At 42.1% G+C, this 18,284-nt stretch overlaps 1 protein-coding gene and 1 non-coding gene across 13 annotated transcripts in view; one reads left to right on the top strand and one right to left on the bottom strand.

Annotated features, from left to right (window-relative positions):
* Window positions 1–5,735: 5,735 nt before the first annotated feature.
* The window catches only part of TPK1 (thiamin pyrophosphokinase 1), a 351,768-nt gene continuing 339,219 nt past the window's right edge, over window positions 5,736–18,284 (top strand). For 2 of the 12 annotated variants that reach the window (XM_042974519.1, XM_042974505.1), the window contains exons 1-4: window positions 5,995–6,075; window positions 6,237–6,313; window positions 6,809–6,863; window positions 7,668–7,726. In XM_042974519.1, coding sequence (XP_042830453.1) covers window positions 6,306–6,313; window positions 6,809–6,863; window positions 7,668–7,726 — 122 coding nt within the window. In that variant the 5' untranslated portion in view covers window positions 5,995–6,075; window positions 6,237–6,305. Of the gene's footprint in view, window positions 5,798–5,994; window positions 6,076–6,236; window positions 6,314–6,502; window positions 6,760–6,808; window positions 6,864–7,194; window positions 7,296–7,662; window positions 7,727–18,284 lie in introns of those variants that run through there. The other 10 variants (XM_042974526.1, XM_042974464.1, XM_042974459.1 and 7 more) reach the window with 9 other exon arrangements.
* On the bottom strand, window positions 11,730–11,852 carry LOC122236828. Its single transcript, XR_006215075.1, has one exon. It is a non-coding gene; the product is annotated as a U6atac minor spliceosomal RNA (small nuclear RNA).

The following is an 18,284-nucleotide window of genomic DNA, read 5'->3' as shown; positions in this document are numbered from 1 at the left end:
GTGTGTTCCAGGAAGAGGATTACTTCAATGAAATGCCCTTCCCCCTATGGCTTAGGTAAGACTCCTTCCACAATCTCTCCTGAATCTCATAAGACTCTCAGATGATTACCTGTGTTTACCAGAACCTCTGAGGAGGCCAGAGTCCCTCCAACTCCCCATTTTTTTTTAATTGAGATAGAATTGACATATAACATATTAGCTTCAGGTATATCCAATGCCCCAGTCTTTGTCTCATGAATGATTAGCTGAGATTAGAAATATTTGCCTGAAAAGAGCTAAATATAGAGACAAATGTTTCCAGTTCAGTTGACTGAAATTTCCTCTGATTACAAAAAGTTTCCAGCTCTAAATCATCCCACCTGAGACTTGTCTATGCCTCCTATGAAAATCTAAGGCAAAATTACACTGTGATGATACTGGGACCTTAGGATCTAGGGTGTTTTATTGCAGTAGCCTGAACCAAATGATATCCTTCTTTGTCTTATGCATTTTGTCTTTCACATCCTTTTATAAGGCAGATAGTGCATCTTCCTTGGCCTTCTTCCTTCCTAATGCTTGAAATGTATAAGCTGAAGGCTGGAGCTCAGGCAGCCTTCTTGGGCCACAAGGTGGCATACATTTAAAATCAACTATACTGGGGCTCCTGGGTGGCTCAGTTGGTTAAGTGTCAGACTTCAGCTCAGGTCATGATTTTGTGGTTTGTGGGTTCTATCCCCACACCCGGCTATCTGCTGTCAGCATGGAGCCTGCTTTGGATTCTCTGTCCCTCTCTCTCTGCCTCTCTCCTGTGTGTTCTCTCACAAAATAAATAAGTAAATTTAAAAAAAAATAAGAAAATAAATGAACCATACTATACCAGCCTGTGGAAAGGGCTACAAAAGAACCATAAAAGAATGTAAAGCAATTACAGAGAGAAAAGAGATTAACTGTGAGGGGTCTGAGTGAATCTCAAGGAAGGCTTCTCAGAGATGACACTTTATATAAGTCTTAACAAGCATTTTTGATCAATGAATGAGCAAAAATGACGAGCATGATAGAATCTGATCCAAATTGACCTCGACAGGTGGGAATAAGTGATCAGTACAACAAAAGTTGGCTATTGGCTGGATTTATGGAATGAAATAAAAGGCAAATTAAAGTTATTTACCAAGGAGGCCAGAATAATGATGCTGGGGAAAGAAATGGAGACTCTGGGAGGAGCAATAAATGAATCACTTGATCAGAGGTAAGTAAATGGCCGAATCTTTAAGTGGAAATTCCCTAGAGGCAGCTAGAAACACTGCCTGAGCTGTTAAAGTGAGATTGGAAAAGGTATGCATTTTGAAGTTGAGAGTAGATGTAGATGAGCTTATGGAAGCTGCCTGGAGACTGGAAACTCCACCACCACCCCGTGGGGCTGTAGCAAGATCAGCTGTTGCAGCCTGTGGAGCTGGCGTCTGGGCGCATGGTCTCTTGTAGCTTCTCTCCAGCCGCTGTGTGGAACAACACTGTTCTGAAAAGATTTTTAAAAAGATACGCGAAGAAAACAGTGTTACTGGCTCCAGCGGTCTTGAGACATTCTGGGTATGGAGATAAACAGCTTCTTCTGGTCTTTAAGATATGTTTAAAGATGGATAATGTGTTATAAGTCCCAAAGGAGGTTGGTGATTGTGTGCCATGTTTTCAAAAGTTATTTCACTGCAGAACATTTTTACTGTAGAGTCTTTTGGAACAATACACCATGTATTTTGAACTTCATCCTTTCAAGAAAACGAGAGCGGAGTGGAAGATAATTGGTAAGGAAGATAAAGAGCCATCTTTGTACCCTGGAGAAAACCATATAGCTTGCTATTAGGAGTTCTTTCTATTGGAATCCATTGGAAATTTGTTTGAAGCTATGGACGCACTGCTCTGAAAATTGTACCACGTTTGTATGTGGGTTGCCCTCTTTGGAAGCCCAAAGTACGCCACTGTTAAGAATAATGACTCACTGAGTCACCTGGGTATCTCTGTCAGTTAAGTGTCTGGCTCTTGATTTTGGCTCAGGTCACGATCTCACAGTTTGTGAGTTTGAGCCGCGGGTAGGGCTCGACGCTGACCGTGCGGAGCCTGCTTGGGATTCTCTGTCTCCCTCTCTGTCTGTCCTTTCCCTGCTGGCTTGCTTTCTTTCTCTCTCTCAAAGTAAATACACTTAAAAAAAAAAAAAGAATAATGAATCATTAATTTTCCTTGAATACGCGTTTTTACAAACTTAAAATTTTAAATAAGCTGCAAGAGTATTAATGCCTAAAATACAAAATATGAAATAAAAAATACTATTTCCCTCAGCCTATGGCCTCCTACGTTCTCCATCTCTTTTTCTCAGGGGTCACTTTTAACCCTTCTTTCTATGGATATCCAAATGCATTTAAAAATGTAAGTGGGATTATTCTGCCATTTGCATTCATTTAATTTATTAATTTAGTTTTAAATGTTTACTTAATTTGAGAGAGAGAGCACATGCGTGCACACAAGAGGGAGAGGGGTGGAGGGGAGAGAGAATCTAAAGCAGGCTCCCTGCTCAGCATGGAGCCCAACATAGGGTGATGCGGGGCTTGATCTCACCACCAGAAGATCATGACCCAAGGCAAAATCAAGAGTCTGGTGCTTAACCAACTGAGCCACCCGGGTGCCCCACCGCCATTTATTTGCATTTATAAAATTGATTCTGTCATGAACATTTCCCACAGGAGGGCATATTGATTTCATTTATTGTATTGATTTCGCTTATATCCTCGTATGATACACTATAATTTCCTATTCCCCTACCATTACTGTTTATTAATCCATTTAATAAATGTTTATTGAGTCTGTGTTATGGGTGAAGTATCCTGTTTCCTGGAGAATAGCAATGAACAAAACAGATAGGGTTGCAACTCTTAGGGAGCTAGTGAGAGAAGGCAAGTCATAAACAAAGAAACAAGGGAGTTAAAGAAGTTCAGATAGCTATGTGGGAAAACAAACAATCCCAGATGAGATAAATAGTAACTAGGGGAAGATTTATGCCCAGTCTTAATGAGTGAGCCAGCTGTGAAAAGAACTGAAGTAGCATTCCAGGATTTTGCCAACAATTTCATTATGAACGTTCAATAAGTTGTCATTGCTTGTTCTTTGCCAGCAATGGAGATAGAGTATGAGGATTCCAAGGTGAACTATTAAAAGTTGTTGCTCATTGTGTTGGAGCCTACATTTAAGGTAATGAAATAAAATATAAATGACCTTAACACAGTGACTGCAACAAAATAATTGCTCAATAAATGTAAATTTGTATTATTATTTAAAAGGGGTTTTTTTTTGCAGTCTGGCAAGTCAGTTTATCTCATTGTTCACATTGGCTTTTTTCCAAATTCTATTAATGCTGTCATAAAGGAAATTTTCAACTTTTAGTGTTTGTGGGCCCTGCTACTGGGCTCCCAGGGAAGCTGTATTTTAACATTTACCAAGGTCAAAATGGCTCCACGAAACCTCAAAGCGTGGGGTTGTGCCCCAGGCATACATTGTACATCTGCTTTGTTAAAGCCGAAAAGCAGCATTCTGAACACAAAAGATAAGAAAAAAAAAGGAAGAAACTTCCCTGGCTCCCATACATTAAAGTCAAACAGCCCTGCATATACTAGAAACTGAAGATCTACAACTTTCTGAAATGTCCTTTGTCTAATGATTTGTAACTTTTTATGTTAAAAAGCATACATAGCCCTACAGCAAATGTTCCTTTGCCAGAGCAGTCTCTTGTGAAGATTGTGTATCTGGGGCGGCTCTCCTGACTGGGGCTCGACTAAAATTCCTTTCTAAAGGAAAGGAAATTCTAAAAGGTCCGTTCATTTTGTGTCAACAGTTGTGTTTTCCACGTGTTTATTTGCCATTTGAGTATTTTCTGTGATTTGCCTGTATGTATCCTTGGTCAACATTTTGCTGTTTTGTTTGCCTTTTGCTGATGGATTTGTAGTTCTTCATATGATCTGGATATAGGAGCACTTGTCTGTTATGATGAGGGAGCATAAGGCCCCCTGACAGGCTGCAAACACTGCCCCTCCCCATCGGCCCTTCCCAGGTGGGATATGTGTGCTATTCCTCGGGCATTCCTGGCTGCCCAAGAGAAAAGAAAAGAGGAAAAACAAATGGTTAGCTGATAGAGATCACAGTCCTGCAGGACCTGAGTCTCCATCCATTTACAAATATCTTAGGAAATCACAAGAAAATCGCAATCTTAACCAATAGCCTGATCTCCGGAAACCTATAGACTCCGTTTTCTGGAGCCCTGCATCATCCCTCCATAGTGATGTGGGAAACAAGGGCAGAAGGAAATGGTAAATAGAACTCAATTTCCTTACAACCTGCAGCCCATTGACAACTACTTGAGGCAGGCAGAGTAAAACATTCCTCCAGGAACTCCCTATTGTCTTACTGTTAATACTTCCCTAGAGGGGAAAACAACCCTAGTTTGACAATAGCTAGGCCTCCAGGACCCTGTGAGTCTTCAGCAGGTGAAAATCTCACTGGAAACTTCCCCTGGACTTTACCTCCCCCAGCTCCCTAGTATTTCACCAGTGTCTCTTCATTGTCCCAGGGCAGCTCTTCCTGCCCACGCGTCCTGTCCCCGTGTTTTAATAAAATCACTTTTTGCACCAAAGATGTCTCAAGCATTCTTTCTTGGCCATCAGCTCTGGACCCCGTGAGCACCCCCCCATCACCCCCAAAACCTCATCATGTTATATGTGCACATACTCTCTCTCTAATGTCCCCCAGCTAGTAGGTGACATAGTTGATATGGCCTGTGTGCCACAACTGTGACTGCAAACGCATAATATTTAATTAGCACTTGGGTTTAAAATTGTGTATGAGATAGGTGTACACTTGGCTTAACAGAGGTTAATGGGAAAGATACCTGGAGGTTCTGTTTGATCTGGTAGCTAAGAAAGTGAACAACATAGACTGTGGTGAGCTCGTCTACGACGGGATCACCCCTGGAACATCGTGACCGGTGTCAAAGGTAAACATTCAAGGCAGTTAAACACAGATTTTATGTAGGAACTACTGACAGTAAGAGAAAGAGCTGAGCTCCGTTCTGATTTGTGCAGAAGTGATTTGGATGTTTTAAAGGGGGAAGAAGGGAGGGAGATGATGGGGACCTAGAGGTAAAGTCAGAGAAGTGAAGAGTTACAAAGGGTTGGTCAGTGTAAATGCAATGAAGACCGCTGTGTTTGCGAGCTGGTGGCTGCAAAAGTTAGGGTTCTATCCCCCAACAGAGACTGAGAAACAAAGGCCCTATCCTTCCTGTGGACTATATTTCAAAGAAATGACTCTCAGGTTCCCAGAGAGAGAGAGAGAGAGAATGGGAACCAGGATAGCAGAGTCTGAAAATCACATCCCATTAGAACTTTGAGAGAACTGGGCGTCGCCTAGAAAAGGCAAAGCCTAGGTAGTTGTCGCGAGCGTGCTATGGAGGTGCACACATGAGTTATGAATTTCCACAATGTCAGCTTTATTCAGTCACAGAGCAAGATTAACATAATTGTAAAGCAGGTTCAGGATTTCAAAGTCAGTGACATTTTGCTACCTGTTTGACTTGGCTTCTCACATGTCACACGAAGCAAAGCATATGATAGAGTCACCCAACAAACGAGATACAGCAAGGGGTAGGAAGTTAACAAACTAAAGTCAAAGTCAGTCTTGGGAGTGTGCAGTTGAGATAAGGGCTCCGACCAGTCAGGGTGTGCTCTTGGCACGTGCTGCTTATTATGTTCAAGCCGTGGAGAATCTCTGTTCAGAGATCAGTAGGGTAAAGCCTTCCGTGGCAGTTGCCTTTTTGATGTGGTCAGACAGGAAAGGACCGTTATCTAGACAGTCTGACAGTTTGCTGCAAAGATCCTCCCTTTTTAAAGGCGTTTAATCAGTCTTCGGCCTTTGCAGACCTCCTTTGCTTTTGCTAGTTATCAGTTCTGGGTATCCTCAGCTTGTGGTATTTATGGCCATATCCGGCCTTAGCTACTCTTTGGCTGCTTACATCACTGCTTCACATAGATCAGCGACACGAGTGACTCTGTCTTGCTTTCTACGGTAGTAATAACTCTCTTCAATACCTCCAAGATAGTTATGAGAACCAGGGATCCCTCTAACCCACGGTGGGCCTGGGAGTGGGGCAGAACAGTGACAGGTGCAGGGAGGGGATTTTTGCCTCCAGTAAGAATTTTTTTTTTTTTTTTTTTTCTGGCGATTAGGGCTGCTCAGTTTTGGAAAAGGCTGCACGGCAACAGAGTGAGCTCTCCATCCTAGGAGTATTAGAGCAAATGGAACTGTAAGTATGCGGTTCAAAATTTCTTCCAACGAAATCTTTATTGACCTTTAAATATAAAACAGGAAGTTATTTTGTCAGCAAAACGCGCTTATCCGGGAATAGCGAAGAATTGCAATTCAGGACGTGTAACCCGTGGCCAAACCACTGGCAAGCCCAGCAAAGGAGAGGACCGTTATTTCAGGATGAAGAAGGAAGCCGGGGAGGGTTGCTTTGAACCGAAAGTTCACTGAAGTTCAAGGGAGAAAAGTGATGAAGTTTTCTCATTGGCTGAGTTGCTGGGGTTGCTAGGAGATGCGACAAACATCTTTTCCTGCTGAGGCCTGGGACTGTGGCTTCCTTCCCATTGAAGATTCTTCCGTGGGGGTCTGTACTTGACAATTGTCCCTGCAATTGACAAGTCTTCTTATAATTGGCAGGAAGTGGTACAGCCTGAGGGCTCCACTTTGGTGAGGTTTCCCTTTATTAATTTTGACAACTTTCTCTGATTATGTTCAGCAGGAGGGGAGGAACGCGGGCGTGCTCCGTAAGGATACTGACAAGCAAGCAGGAGGTCAGAGAGCGTGAGGACCAGGGGAACGGGCTCTGGAAAACTGGGGCGTGTACTGGGCTGTAAAGCCAGGTTGGGGGAGCTGCCGCTCGGTTTCGAGCTGACCGCGGCCTCCTTGCCAACTGCGGCGAAGAACGCCGGGCAGACACGCCACAGGCGGCGGGAGGGCAGCACCAGGGTAGCGAGGCGACTGCCGCCGGAGGAAGGGGGCGGGCGGACCGCCGGCGACGCCGGGCGCGCGCGGCCCGGCGGGGACGCGCGGCTCGCACTGGCCGCCGGCTCCGGAAGGGGGCGGGGCCGCCCCGCGCGCCCGTTACTTAAGCCTGCGAGCGCCTGCCGCGCGCCGCCGAGGCTCCTCAGCTGAGCTCGGAGCGGTCGATCGCTCTCGCTCGCGCAGCCGGCGCTCCGCTCGCCGCTGGCTCCACCCGCCATTGTGTAAGTGCGGCCGCCGCTCGGCGCGCCGCCCGCGCGTCCTGGGCGCGCGGGCCGCGGGATGGGGCGGGCGGCGAGGGGAGGGGGCGGCCGCCTCTGGCTCCTCAGTGCCCGGATGGTGGCGGGGCGAGGGGAGAGGCAGGCGCGCGGCGGCCCCCGGGGGCGCGCGTCGCTCCCGCCGCGGCCTCCCTCCCGGCTCCTCCCCGCCGGGCGGCGCGGGTCGTGCCGCCAGCGCCTGGGCGCCGCGGGGGCTCCGCCCGGAAGCCGCCGCCGGGGTGCGGGATGGACGCGGCCGGCGCTGTGGCGCATTCGCGCGCTGTTTAATTAGCTAGGGGACAGACATACTAACGTGGCGTTTCTGTTCTCTTAGCGCAGAGGCCTCTAGTCCGGTATGGAGCATGCCTTTACCCCGTTGGAACCCCTGCTTCCCACCGGTACTGTACTTTTGTCCACGTTTCGGTGTCACTGACGCGCCCCTCCTCGGAGCCCAGAGAGGCTTCTAGACCAGAAATGTTTGCAGTTGGCCTTGGACTCCCGAGTTGTCAGCCTTAGGCGTACCCCGCCAGCCTCCCTTCTGCGTCACTTTCCCCGCCTGAAAAAAGCAAGCCTAAACCTTAGTCCTTGCCACCTGGCGTTGTTAGGACCCAGTGACTTTGGTTAACTAGATGCGGTCCCCCTGGGGAAGAGGCCGCGCCGCCTGCAACGTTAGCCCCTAGGCCTCTGACCGCTTGAGCTGGTGTGGAACTAGATTAGGAGACACCGAGGGGGTTGAAGGCAGTCACCTTCTGCAATAAAAGGTTACAAAGTGGCCATACAAAGCACTTTAAAGCCGTAACACTCACTTGAGGATTTTTATTATGTTAAAGCTCAAAATTACTGTAATTCACAGGGTGCTGGATGGAAAGCAGAATTTTGGTGAGGCTGCGTTCATGCGCCTGCGTAATTGCACCTTTCTTTTGCTTGAGAGATACTGCGAGTGGGGGAGGGGCAGAGAGGGGGCGAGGGAGACTCCGAAGCAGGCTCCAGGCTGTCCCGCTGCAGAGCTCGACCCGGGCCTCCAGACCACGAAAAGTGAGATCATGACCTGAGCCAAAGCCGAGAATTGGATGCTTAAGCAACTCAGCTGGTTCCTGAGCCACGCACGTGCTCCAATCCTTTCTTAATATATTTCTTTACCAGTTTCTACTGGTGTAGAGCTTCTCTTTTATCAGTTCATAAATTTAAACAGAATGCATAATTTATCTTATTAAAAAAAATTTTTTTTTTTAACATTTATTTATTTTTGAGGGACAGAGACAGCAGGAGCCTGGAGGGAGTAGGGAGAGAAGGAAACAGAATCCGAAACAGGCTCCAGGCTCAGAGCTGTCCGCATAGAGCCTAACGTGAGCCTGACCCCGGGCTGGAACTCACAGACCATGAGATCAAGACCTGAGCCTAAGTCCGAGGCTTAACGGACTGAGCCACCCAGGTGCCCCCACAATGCATAATTTAAAGTTTACTGTAAACACATGAATAAATGGGCTTTGTTAGGGCACTGAATTTGATTTGAACTTGTCCAGTTCCACAACCTGGAAGTATTGATGGTAGAACAAAGAATAGAAGTGGGGGACTTCGACTTCTTAACTCTGCATTCCTTCACTAGGCTGAGTTTTTCACATAGACGCTCATAACTTACTTGCAAGAGAAGGAAAGCAGTAGCAGAGCTAGAATCTGAACCCAGATCTGTTTGACCCTTGTTAAAAGGTCGAGCGTTGAATTATTTGTGTAAACAGCTTTTCAAAAGTTTGAGGAAAGCCTTGACAGAAAAAAAAAAAAAAAGGTGTGGGCAAATATTTTGCAAAATCAAGTTCTTAGTACTCAGTAGTAGCCAAACCAATAGCATTTCCACGAGTCGACACTTGATCCATGTGGCTTGTTGATCAGTTTTGTTTAAGTGCTTTACTGTGATCAAGGAAATTTTCAACTTTTTATATATTTGGGCCCTGCTCCTGGGCTCCTTGGGAAGCTATACTTTAACATTTACTGAGGTCAGACTCTGCAGAACCTCAAAGCATGGGCTCTATTTGTGACCCGAGCACAGACTGTCCATCTGTTAGGTAAAACCAGAAAGGAGCGTTGTGAACACAAAAGGTAAGAAAAAAGGAAGACCCTTCCCTGGTCCCCATAAAATTAAAGTCCTGCATATTCTAGAAATTTAAGGTCTGCAACTTTCTGAAACCACCTTTGTCTGGTGGTTTGTAACCTTTTAAGTAAAAAATACTGATAACCCTACACCAAATGTTCCTTTGCTGGAGGACTCTCTTCTTTGTGACAGTCGTGTATCCAGGGCAACTGTTTTGAGTTGGCCTTGAATACTAAAACTCAGTTTTTAGAAATTCGAAAAGATTTGTTCGTTTTGTGGCAACAGCTGACTGAAGGTTTCTCGTGTTTTCTAGGTTGAAAGGAATAGATCGTAGAGTTAGTGTAGTATAGTAAAGCTTGAGTCAAGGAATCTGAATCTCTTGGTTTAAACCCTAGTTTTGCCACTACTTACAGTGTTTAATAACAAAAATTCAACCGAGTGAATTTTCTTTTTTTTTTTTTTTTTAAACGTTTATTTATTTTTGAGACAGAGAGAGACAGAGCATGAACGGGGGAGGGTCAGAGAGAGAGAGAGGGAGACACAATCGGAAGCAGGCTCCAGGCTCCGAGCCATCAGCCCAGAGCCCGACGTGGGGCTTGGAACTCACGAACTGTGAGATCATGACCTGAGCCGAAGTCGGACACTTAACCAACTGAGCCACCCAGGTGCCCCCCGAGTGAATTTTCAAGATGTCATTGGCTTTATTAACCAATTCCTGAAATTCTCAGCAGCATCCCAGCTCCAGAGGGCTACGGAAAGGGAAAGGATTTTAAAGGGGGACAAGGAAATCAATAGAAAAAGGATTATTTCGGATGAGGTCACCTTCCTTTGGGAGATGGAGAACTGCCCATGTAAACACATCACCTCATGGGTGCCCACTGGATAGTTCCTGATAGCCTAAGTGACTCTGATTTGAGCCTGTGGTTTTCTTTTTAGCCCCAGTTATCAGACCTTGTATTTCAGGTTTTTCACAGATAAAATGCAAATACTTCACAGGGTTATTGGGAGTATAAATTAGTTGTAATGCATATAAAGCACTTAGCGTCCATACTGATAAGCTATTGCTATGGAGCAAGTCTAAGGGGAAGACAAGATAGCAGTTGCATCTTAGGGTCAGTGCTGAGATGGGAAAAATTTGGAGCAATAAATTGTAGGAAAAACAAGCAGTTCTGCTTGCTCTGTTTTTATGGAAGGTATAGTGGAGAAGGCCTGGACTCCTCAGGTCAGACACCTGTAAGCTCCTTGCTAGAGAAGGGCATGGACAGTGGCTGTGAGATCTTTATGAAGCACAGATCTGCCCTCACAGAATCCAGCGTTCCCTTGGGAGATTCTCTGATCTAGCGGTTCTCCTCGTTTCTTCCTCCACTGAGGGTGGAAGGATGTGGGGATTTCTGCCTTATCTCAGGCAAGTTTACGGTTGACTCTGAATACCTAAGAGATGTTCAAAAACAGAACAGTGAGTGTATTATGAGGAACCAGTGCACTGCCTGGCCTTTTACAGTGATTCAGTAACTATTTAAGTTTAACTTTACATGAGAGGCATTCCCTTCATCAAACAGACATTTAGTACTTCCCTAGTAGAGAAGTAGTTTTTCAGTTGGTAACTTCTGTGGGTCTAATTTGTAGACCTCCGTGATCTGTGATGCTTACTCAGATTTAGTACCAGTGGGCAGTCCCACAGCTAAGCTGGGCCTCGTAACTCCTTGCCAAGTGGACCGACATGCTGATCTCTCTGGGATCCTAGCTCAGAGAAAGAGATTTTAATTAAAAAAAATTTCTTTTGGTGACTAAAGTAAGTGCTTATTAAAGAAAAACCTCTGATATAAATTAGGAAAGTTTCCTGAAATCCCTCTTCTAGAAATAACCACTACTAACCGTTGGCATGTGTTCTAAATATTCATTTTGGTACATACACCTCAGCATATTATTACTCTTGTTTTAGAGAAAATGGATTCATGGTATAAACTATAAATTACTGTTAAGGGGCAGTGAGTGAAAATATATAGGTAGTTTTCCCTACATACGTAGCATGTCTTCCTTGTTCAACTTGTTTTTTTCCAAACAGAAGTTTCCAAAGTGAAAAAGTCCATCCTACATGCCAGAGATTATCATTCTAAAATTTCATGTTTTTATACATTATGTGTCTATGTGTATATATGTAAGATAGGACCTGTTTTACCTTTTTCCTGCAACTTTTTTTTCACTTGTTAGGATCTGTGTATGTAGATGTCCTAAGTTTTTTTTTTTTTTTTTTTTTTTTTTTTATTTCCAGTGTAGTTATGGAATTAGTTTCAGGTCTGAAACTAATGATTAAAAAAGAAAAATGGTTAGATGCCAGGTTGTAGGTGGCAGTGCCTTAAGCGTGTGTGCATATTGTTAAGCCTGAGGGTCTCTTCCGTCCTCGTCGAGGGAAGTGCTGACCTTGTTTCATACAACACCCCACGTTTTGCTTTTTAATAGGCAGTACAGTATCCAATGAAGTAGTCTTTCTTAATAGACATTTAGGTTTTTTCTAGTGTTTGTTATAATCTGCAATGCATATCTTTGATCATAGTGTTTTTGCATATATATGAATACATTTGTGGGATAAATTTCTAGAAGTGGAATTGTTAGATGAAACGGTGTGTTTGCATTTGTTATCAAGAGGCACCAACCACTAGCTAGTGTGTATTCTTTGGTGGTAGGTGCTGCGGGGGTGCAAAAGGGAAAGGGGTGATCCCTTCTATCCATGAATTTATGGTCTGGTTGGAGAGTTGAGAACAAAACAAGATGCATTCTAGTTAGATGTTGAATTATGTATTACAGGAACCTACACAGGGAAGGTTGGGGCTCGGGGGAAGGAGATGAGGGCAGTTTGGAGTAGGCAGGAAACCTAGGGGTGGAGAGACCTCAGCTGCATCTCTGCAAAAGCACTGGCTTTAACTGAGAGAAGGCTCAGGTAAGCAGAAAAGCAGCGCAGGTGATGTGCCTCTTCTGACCTGGTGGTGAGAGAAGGGAAAGAGGTCTGATGAGATTGGAGAGTGCAGGTGGAGATTGGGGTTGAGCAAGGAGGGCAAAACCAGATTGGTGAGGAGAGAGAAATTCAATGCAAGGTAGAAGATTAGAAAGTGTCTGTATCCTCCCCACTTGGAACATTCTGTACAATGCTGTCATCCATGTCACGGTTCGCTGATCCTATATGGCTTAGAGTCCTTCTCTTGGACTTGAAGACCCTCCAAGTTCTGAATCCTAGTTACTTTTCCAGAATACATTTTTATTTCCCCCCTCTGTGCCCAACCCAAGTAAACTACCCACTGTTTACTTTTGTGAACACTTGTTCCAGCTTTGATATTCTTGCCTTAGCTCATGCTAAATTTACCCCCTAGAATGTTCTTTTCCAGTCCTTGGAATTAGTCTTAAATTTTATCCATTTGGTGGGTGTGTAGAGGTATCCCTGTGATTTTAATTTAGATTTCCTTTCTGTCAGAATGCTAATCTTTCACATGTTTACTGGCCTTTTGCAGATATTTTGTGAAATATTTATGATTCTTGCATTTTTCTAGCTGGGGGGGCTTTTTAAATTTTATTTACATTTTTATTTTTAAGCATACATCCAACATAGGGCTCGGACTCATGACCCTTAGATCAAGAGTCTTCATTTTTATGAGCCACCCAGGCACCCCATCCTTCCTTTTTAAAAAAATCAATTTGTAGGGGGTGCCTGGGTGACTCCATTGGTTCAGTGATTGACGTTGGCTCAGGTCTTGATCTCACTGTTTGCCGGTTCGAGCCCTGCATCAGGTTCTCTGCTCTGCTGTCAGCGCTAAGCCCGCCTCAGATCCTCTATACCCCCTCTCTGTCTGACCCTCTCCAGCTTGCATGGGTGCGCAGTCTCAAAAATAAACATTTCAAGAAAATTTAAAAATCAGTTTGGGAGTTTTTGTTTTTCTAAAAATTGAGGTATAATTTACATAACATGGTATTAGTCTTAGGGGTACAGCTTAATAATTTGATGTATGTGTTCAGTATTGCAAAATGATTGCTAAGTAGGTAATATATTCTGGATGCAGTTCTTTAAATCTTGAGTTTTCTCATCAATGAAATAGGGAGAATGAGACTTTCCAAGGACGGTGATTGTGAAGATTGAGAATACCTGTAAAGCATTTTAACGCTGTTGTATGGGAAGAATACAAACATTTTTATTTTTTCATTGCCTTCTTAACTTTTTATCTAAAGGTTTCAGATTCATGATGAATAATATTTAACTGGCATGAGCATGCAATTGCTGTTTTAAACTCTCTAAATAGAGGGATGGCTTTTCAAAATACTTTTATAAATAGGGACTTTTCCTTGCTTTGTTCTTCAGTGTCTGTGATCATTTGATTTTTTTTTTTTTTTATCGTGAAGGTTTATATTCAGAGCTCCATATGTTTGAAAGTAAACTTGATTTATTTTAAACACCTCACAGCGAAAATAACAAGAGTCAAACCATCTTCGAGATAGTTATTTCACATGTGCTTATTTCACAAACGTGAGACACAGCAAATGGAGAGGTTTTTCATTTTTGGCTTAATAAAAATACTGATGTTATTTTAAAATTTTTATTTTTACAACATGGTACATATGCATCATAAAAATTTAGAAGATACAGATAAACAAAAATCAAGTAAAAACGCTATATTCGAGCTTCTGAGAGATTATAACTGTTCCTACCATGTATGTGTAAGTGGTGTATGTGTATTTATATCCCTCCAGATATTTGTTGTGTATAATTATACAGTTAGGTATTTTAAACCTAAATGAGAACATACTGTAAGTTGTTTTGTTCAATTCATAACTCCATTTTCCCCATATAAAATTTCATAGTACCCATCCATATTTAAATTTTCCCACTGTTGCAAAATACCTTTTCTAGTTGCTCATTCCAAACTTGGACCGACTGTGCATTCTTCAGTCTTTTTATTTTAAATTTTTTAATGCTTATTTATTTATTTTGAGAGAGAGAAGCAGAGACAGGGAGAGAGAGAATCCCAAGCAGACTCTGAGCTGATAGCACAGACACCCTGACCCAGGGCTCGATCTCACGAACCGACCTGAGCTGAAACCAAAGGTTGGATGCTCAACTGACTGAGCAGGTGACCCTCTTTAAATCTAGTTCGGTTGTTTCTCACTTTTTAAATCCCCCTTAATGTTGACTCTTGACATTCTAAATAAATCACTTTTATGTCACTCTTAAATGGATCTGATGGAATAAAAAATAAAGCAATTAGATATGAAACATTATTCACTTAAAAATAAACTCTGGTTTTAAAGCCCCATTTTATTTTCTCCACTTAATCTGATCATCATAAATAAATTTTATGCTAGAAAGCCTTCTATCTACTGCTTGGTAATTCTTTGCAAAAAGATTATATACATTTAAATTAAAAAAAAAAAAAAAAGATTCCTGTGACCATAATGCTCTCAGGAGTTATTTCTTCTAAACTGAATTACCATGGTTGAGATTTATACTGAATTTAATTACCATTTTAAGTATTGTCAGTACACACTTGATCAAGTCACTGTAATTGTATTAACAATTTTTATTATAACTAACATTTACATACTACTGTTCTAGTCATAGTTTTAGTGCTTTAACAAGGTGAAGCTTCCAAAGTTTTGGAACTAGAAGACTAAGGTTTGAGTTTTAGTCCTTTACAAGTTACATGACATCGGGCATGTCACTTAATTTCTTAGAGCCTTAGTTTCTTTATATAAAAGAAGAGTATATCCGAACATGAAGTTCTTGGGCAAATTAAAGATAAAGTATAAAAAGCAAGTTTTAAGAAGTAGAACTCTACACAAATGTAAAATACTTTCCAGTAGATGAACTTTATTATACTGATAATTACATTTTGGAATTTCTACATTCATTTTTCTGATTCTTAAAGGAGAGACCTACTTATTTTAGTAAATGTGTTCAGACCTGTTAGGCAAGTCTAGCAGAACTATTCTCTTCATTTCTTGAATTCTGCGTTTTTCTTCCATGCTTCTTGAACACTATTATTTACAGATGCATGAAATTATTAATAGTAGACATAGTTTTTGATGCCTCATGGTTAAATGGTAATGAATCCAGGAATATCCTGTTCTGAATAGTATTCATGCCATCTCTTATATTTCTGGAATTTGATTTCCATTGAAAATGGCTGATCAAGCCACAAAAGGTATAATAAAATCTAAAGATGAGTATTAGCGTTCTCCAGTTGGACTTGTTCATAATGATAAATGTATCCTGGCCACCTACATCAGTAGCTGTAATTTGCAGGAAACCTTGGTGATGACATTCAGATGTAACAAACATAGCTCTAGACTATGAACTCCCTTCTCTAATCTACTCAGCATATCATAATAATAACCTAGTGGTGGTTTTCAGTCCTTTGCATTTACATTTTGTTTTAAAATTAAAGATTAAAAATGCTTCCATATGTAGTAGTAACACACTTTTTGGTCACCTCTCCCAACTAGTTAAGTACTCTTTTTTGGAAATTTTTGGTTTGGTCTCATCTCTAGGTCTGTACTGTACAGTATATAGTGGTCACTGGCTGCATATGGCTTTTGAGTTCTTGAAATACAGCTAGTGTGAGTGAGGAACTGAATTTTAAGTGTAAAAGCCAAAACTCCATTTGGTTATTGGAAAACTTTGTGTTTGGAACAATGTGTTAGTGTACTAAGGCTGCATAACAAAGTACCATAGACTGGGTGGCTTCAATGATAGAAATTTATTTTGTCATAATTCTCAGGCTAGAAGTCCAAGATCAAGGGGGTGCCTGGGGGCTCAGTCGGTTGAACGTCTGACTTTGGCTCAGGTCATGATCTCGCAGTTCATGGGTTCGAGCCCCGCATTGGGGTCTGTGCTGACAGCTCAGAGCCTGGAGCCTGCTTCAGATCCTGTGTCTCCCTTTCTTTCTGCCCCTCCCCTGTTCATGCTTTGTCTCTCTCTCTCTCTTTCAAAAATAAAAATAAATAATAAAACATTTAGAAGTCCAAGATCAGTGTTGGCAGCTGTGACTTCTTATGAAGCCTCTCTCCTTGGTTTGCAAATGGCTGCCTTTTCACTTGTCACGAATTGCCTCTTGGTCTGTGTGTTACTTGCGTTCCAATCTCCTATTTTTTTTTTTTTTAACATTTATTTATTTTTGAGAGAGAGCACGAGCAGGGGAGGGGCAGAGAGGGAGAGAGGAAGACAAAATCTGAGGCAGCTCCAGGCTCTGATCTGTCAGCACAGAGCCCAACGCGGGGCTCAAACCCATGAACAGTGAGATCATGCATGACCTGAACTGAAGTTGGACGCTCAACTGACTAAGCCACCCAGGTGCCCCCCCAATCTCCTGTTCTTATAAAGACACCAGTCCTATTAGATTAGGTCCGCCCATAGGACTTCATTTTACTTTAATCAGCCTTTTAAAGGCCCTGTCTCCAAATACAGTGACTTTCTGTGGTACGGGCGTAGGACTTCAACAGCAATTCCGGGAGGACATAATGCAGCCCCAAACAAATTAGGTATGCCAATTCACTGATTCAGCTGAGAGGTTTTTTGCTGTTGTTGTTGTCTTGGTCCTTATTTCAGAATTGCCACAATTAGTAAATAAGGGAGGTTTTTAGTGTCGCTCCAACAGAATATAGCTGGTACATGAATCAAAAAGCCAATTTTGATCTTCCTTTGTTGCTGTTTTATGCTTCTATTTAAAGTTTTCTCTGTTCATTTAATGTTTTTTGAGTATTTGTTATGGGCCATACTTCAGTAGATGCTGTAGAAGAATAAAGAATTTACAAACCTTACTGTAAAGAGTTCAGCCCGCAGCAGGCCATGCAATACAATAAAAATGTAATTTCACATGTAACTTAAACATTTCCAGTAGCCTTACTGAAAAGCTAGAACAAGTGAACTTAACTTTAATTATATGTTTAATGTAGTATCTAAAATGTTATTGCAACATGTAATCAGAATAAGCAATTAGTAATGCAGTAGTTGACCTTTTTCGTACTAAATCTTCCAACACCAGTGTGTAGTTGATACTTGGAGCACATCTGAATTCAGATGCAAAATTTTCTTGATTAACACTTGATCTGTATTTAACGATAATATATGATCTATATACAGTGATAAGTTGTCATACATTTTCTTCATATTGGCAAGAGCCAGCTGATAGACTAATAGTTCTGGAATGACCTTTCAACACCGGGAATAGAATATTCCTTTTCTTAGGAGAAGCCTTTGGAAATGGGTATTGAGATAGAACTGGGACTAAAACCTTTGTTTTCTGACTGTATTTTTCCTGAAATCAGGGTGGCTTTTTTGTTATGTAAATCAAAGCACTAGGCCTACTTTGAAACTTGGAAAACTTGGCAAGGTTTTTTTTTTTTGTTTTTGTTTTTGTTTTTGTTTTTTTGGTGGATGGCAAAGAAATCTCTAGCAAAGCTGCTGCTTAAGGATTGTGATATTTTTATCATCTGGGGCTAGCTAGGACATCTAAGAGACAAAGTGGTGGATTTTCGAGTTTCAGGGCTTAATCCTCTTCATTCTTCTGCTATATTAGAAATCCATCCCCGGTAGTTGGACATTGAATAGGAAATTTACTTCTTTTGACTAGTCACACTTCCCTTGGTGTATAACTCCTAATTGTTGGGATTTTTCCTTTTTAGTCTCTTTTATTTATTTCTAACTTGCTAATAAGATTTACTGCTCTGACTTCACTTTGCATGTTTGAGGTGGCTTAATTTTTTCCTGTACTTTCATTGATTTTCATATTTGTTTCTGTCGTTCTTTTAATTAGTGTCATTATATTTGATGACAAACATGTTTGGCTTGTCCTCATTGCTAACGGCCAAATTGTTTCTTTTGCCTTAAG

This window comes from Panthera tigris, chromosome A2, assembly GCF_018350195.1.
Source record: "Panthera tigris isolate Pti1 chromosome A2, P.tigris_Pti1_mat1.1, whole genome shotgun sequence".
Taxonomy (NCBI): domain Eukaryota; kingdom Metazoa; phylum Chordata; class Mammalia; order Carnivora; family Felidae; genus Panthera; species Panthera tigris.
The sequence above is the reverse complement of the archived record's forward strand: the minus strand, read 5'-3'. Positions and strand labels throughout refer to the sequence as shown.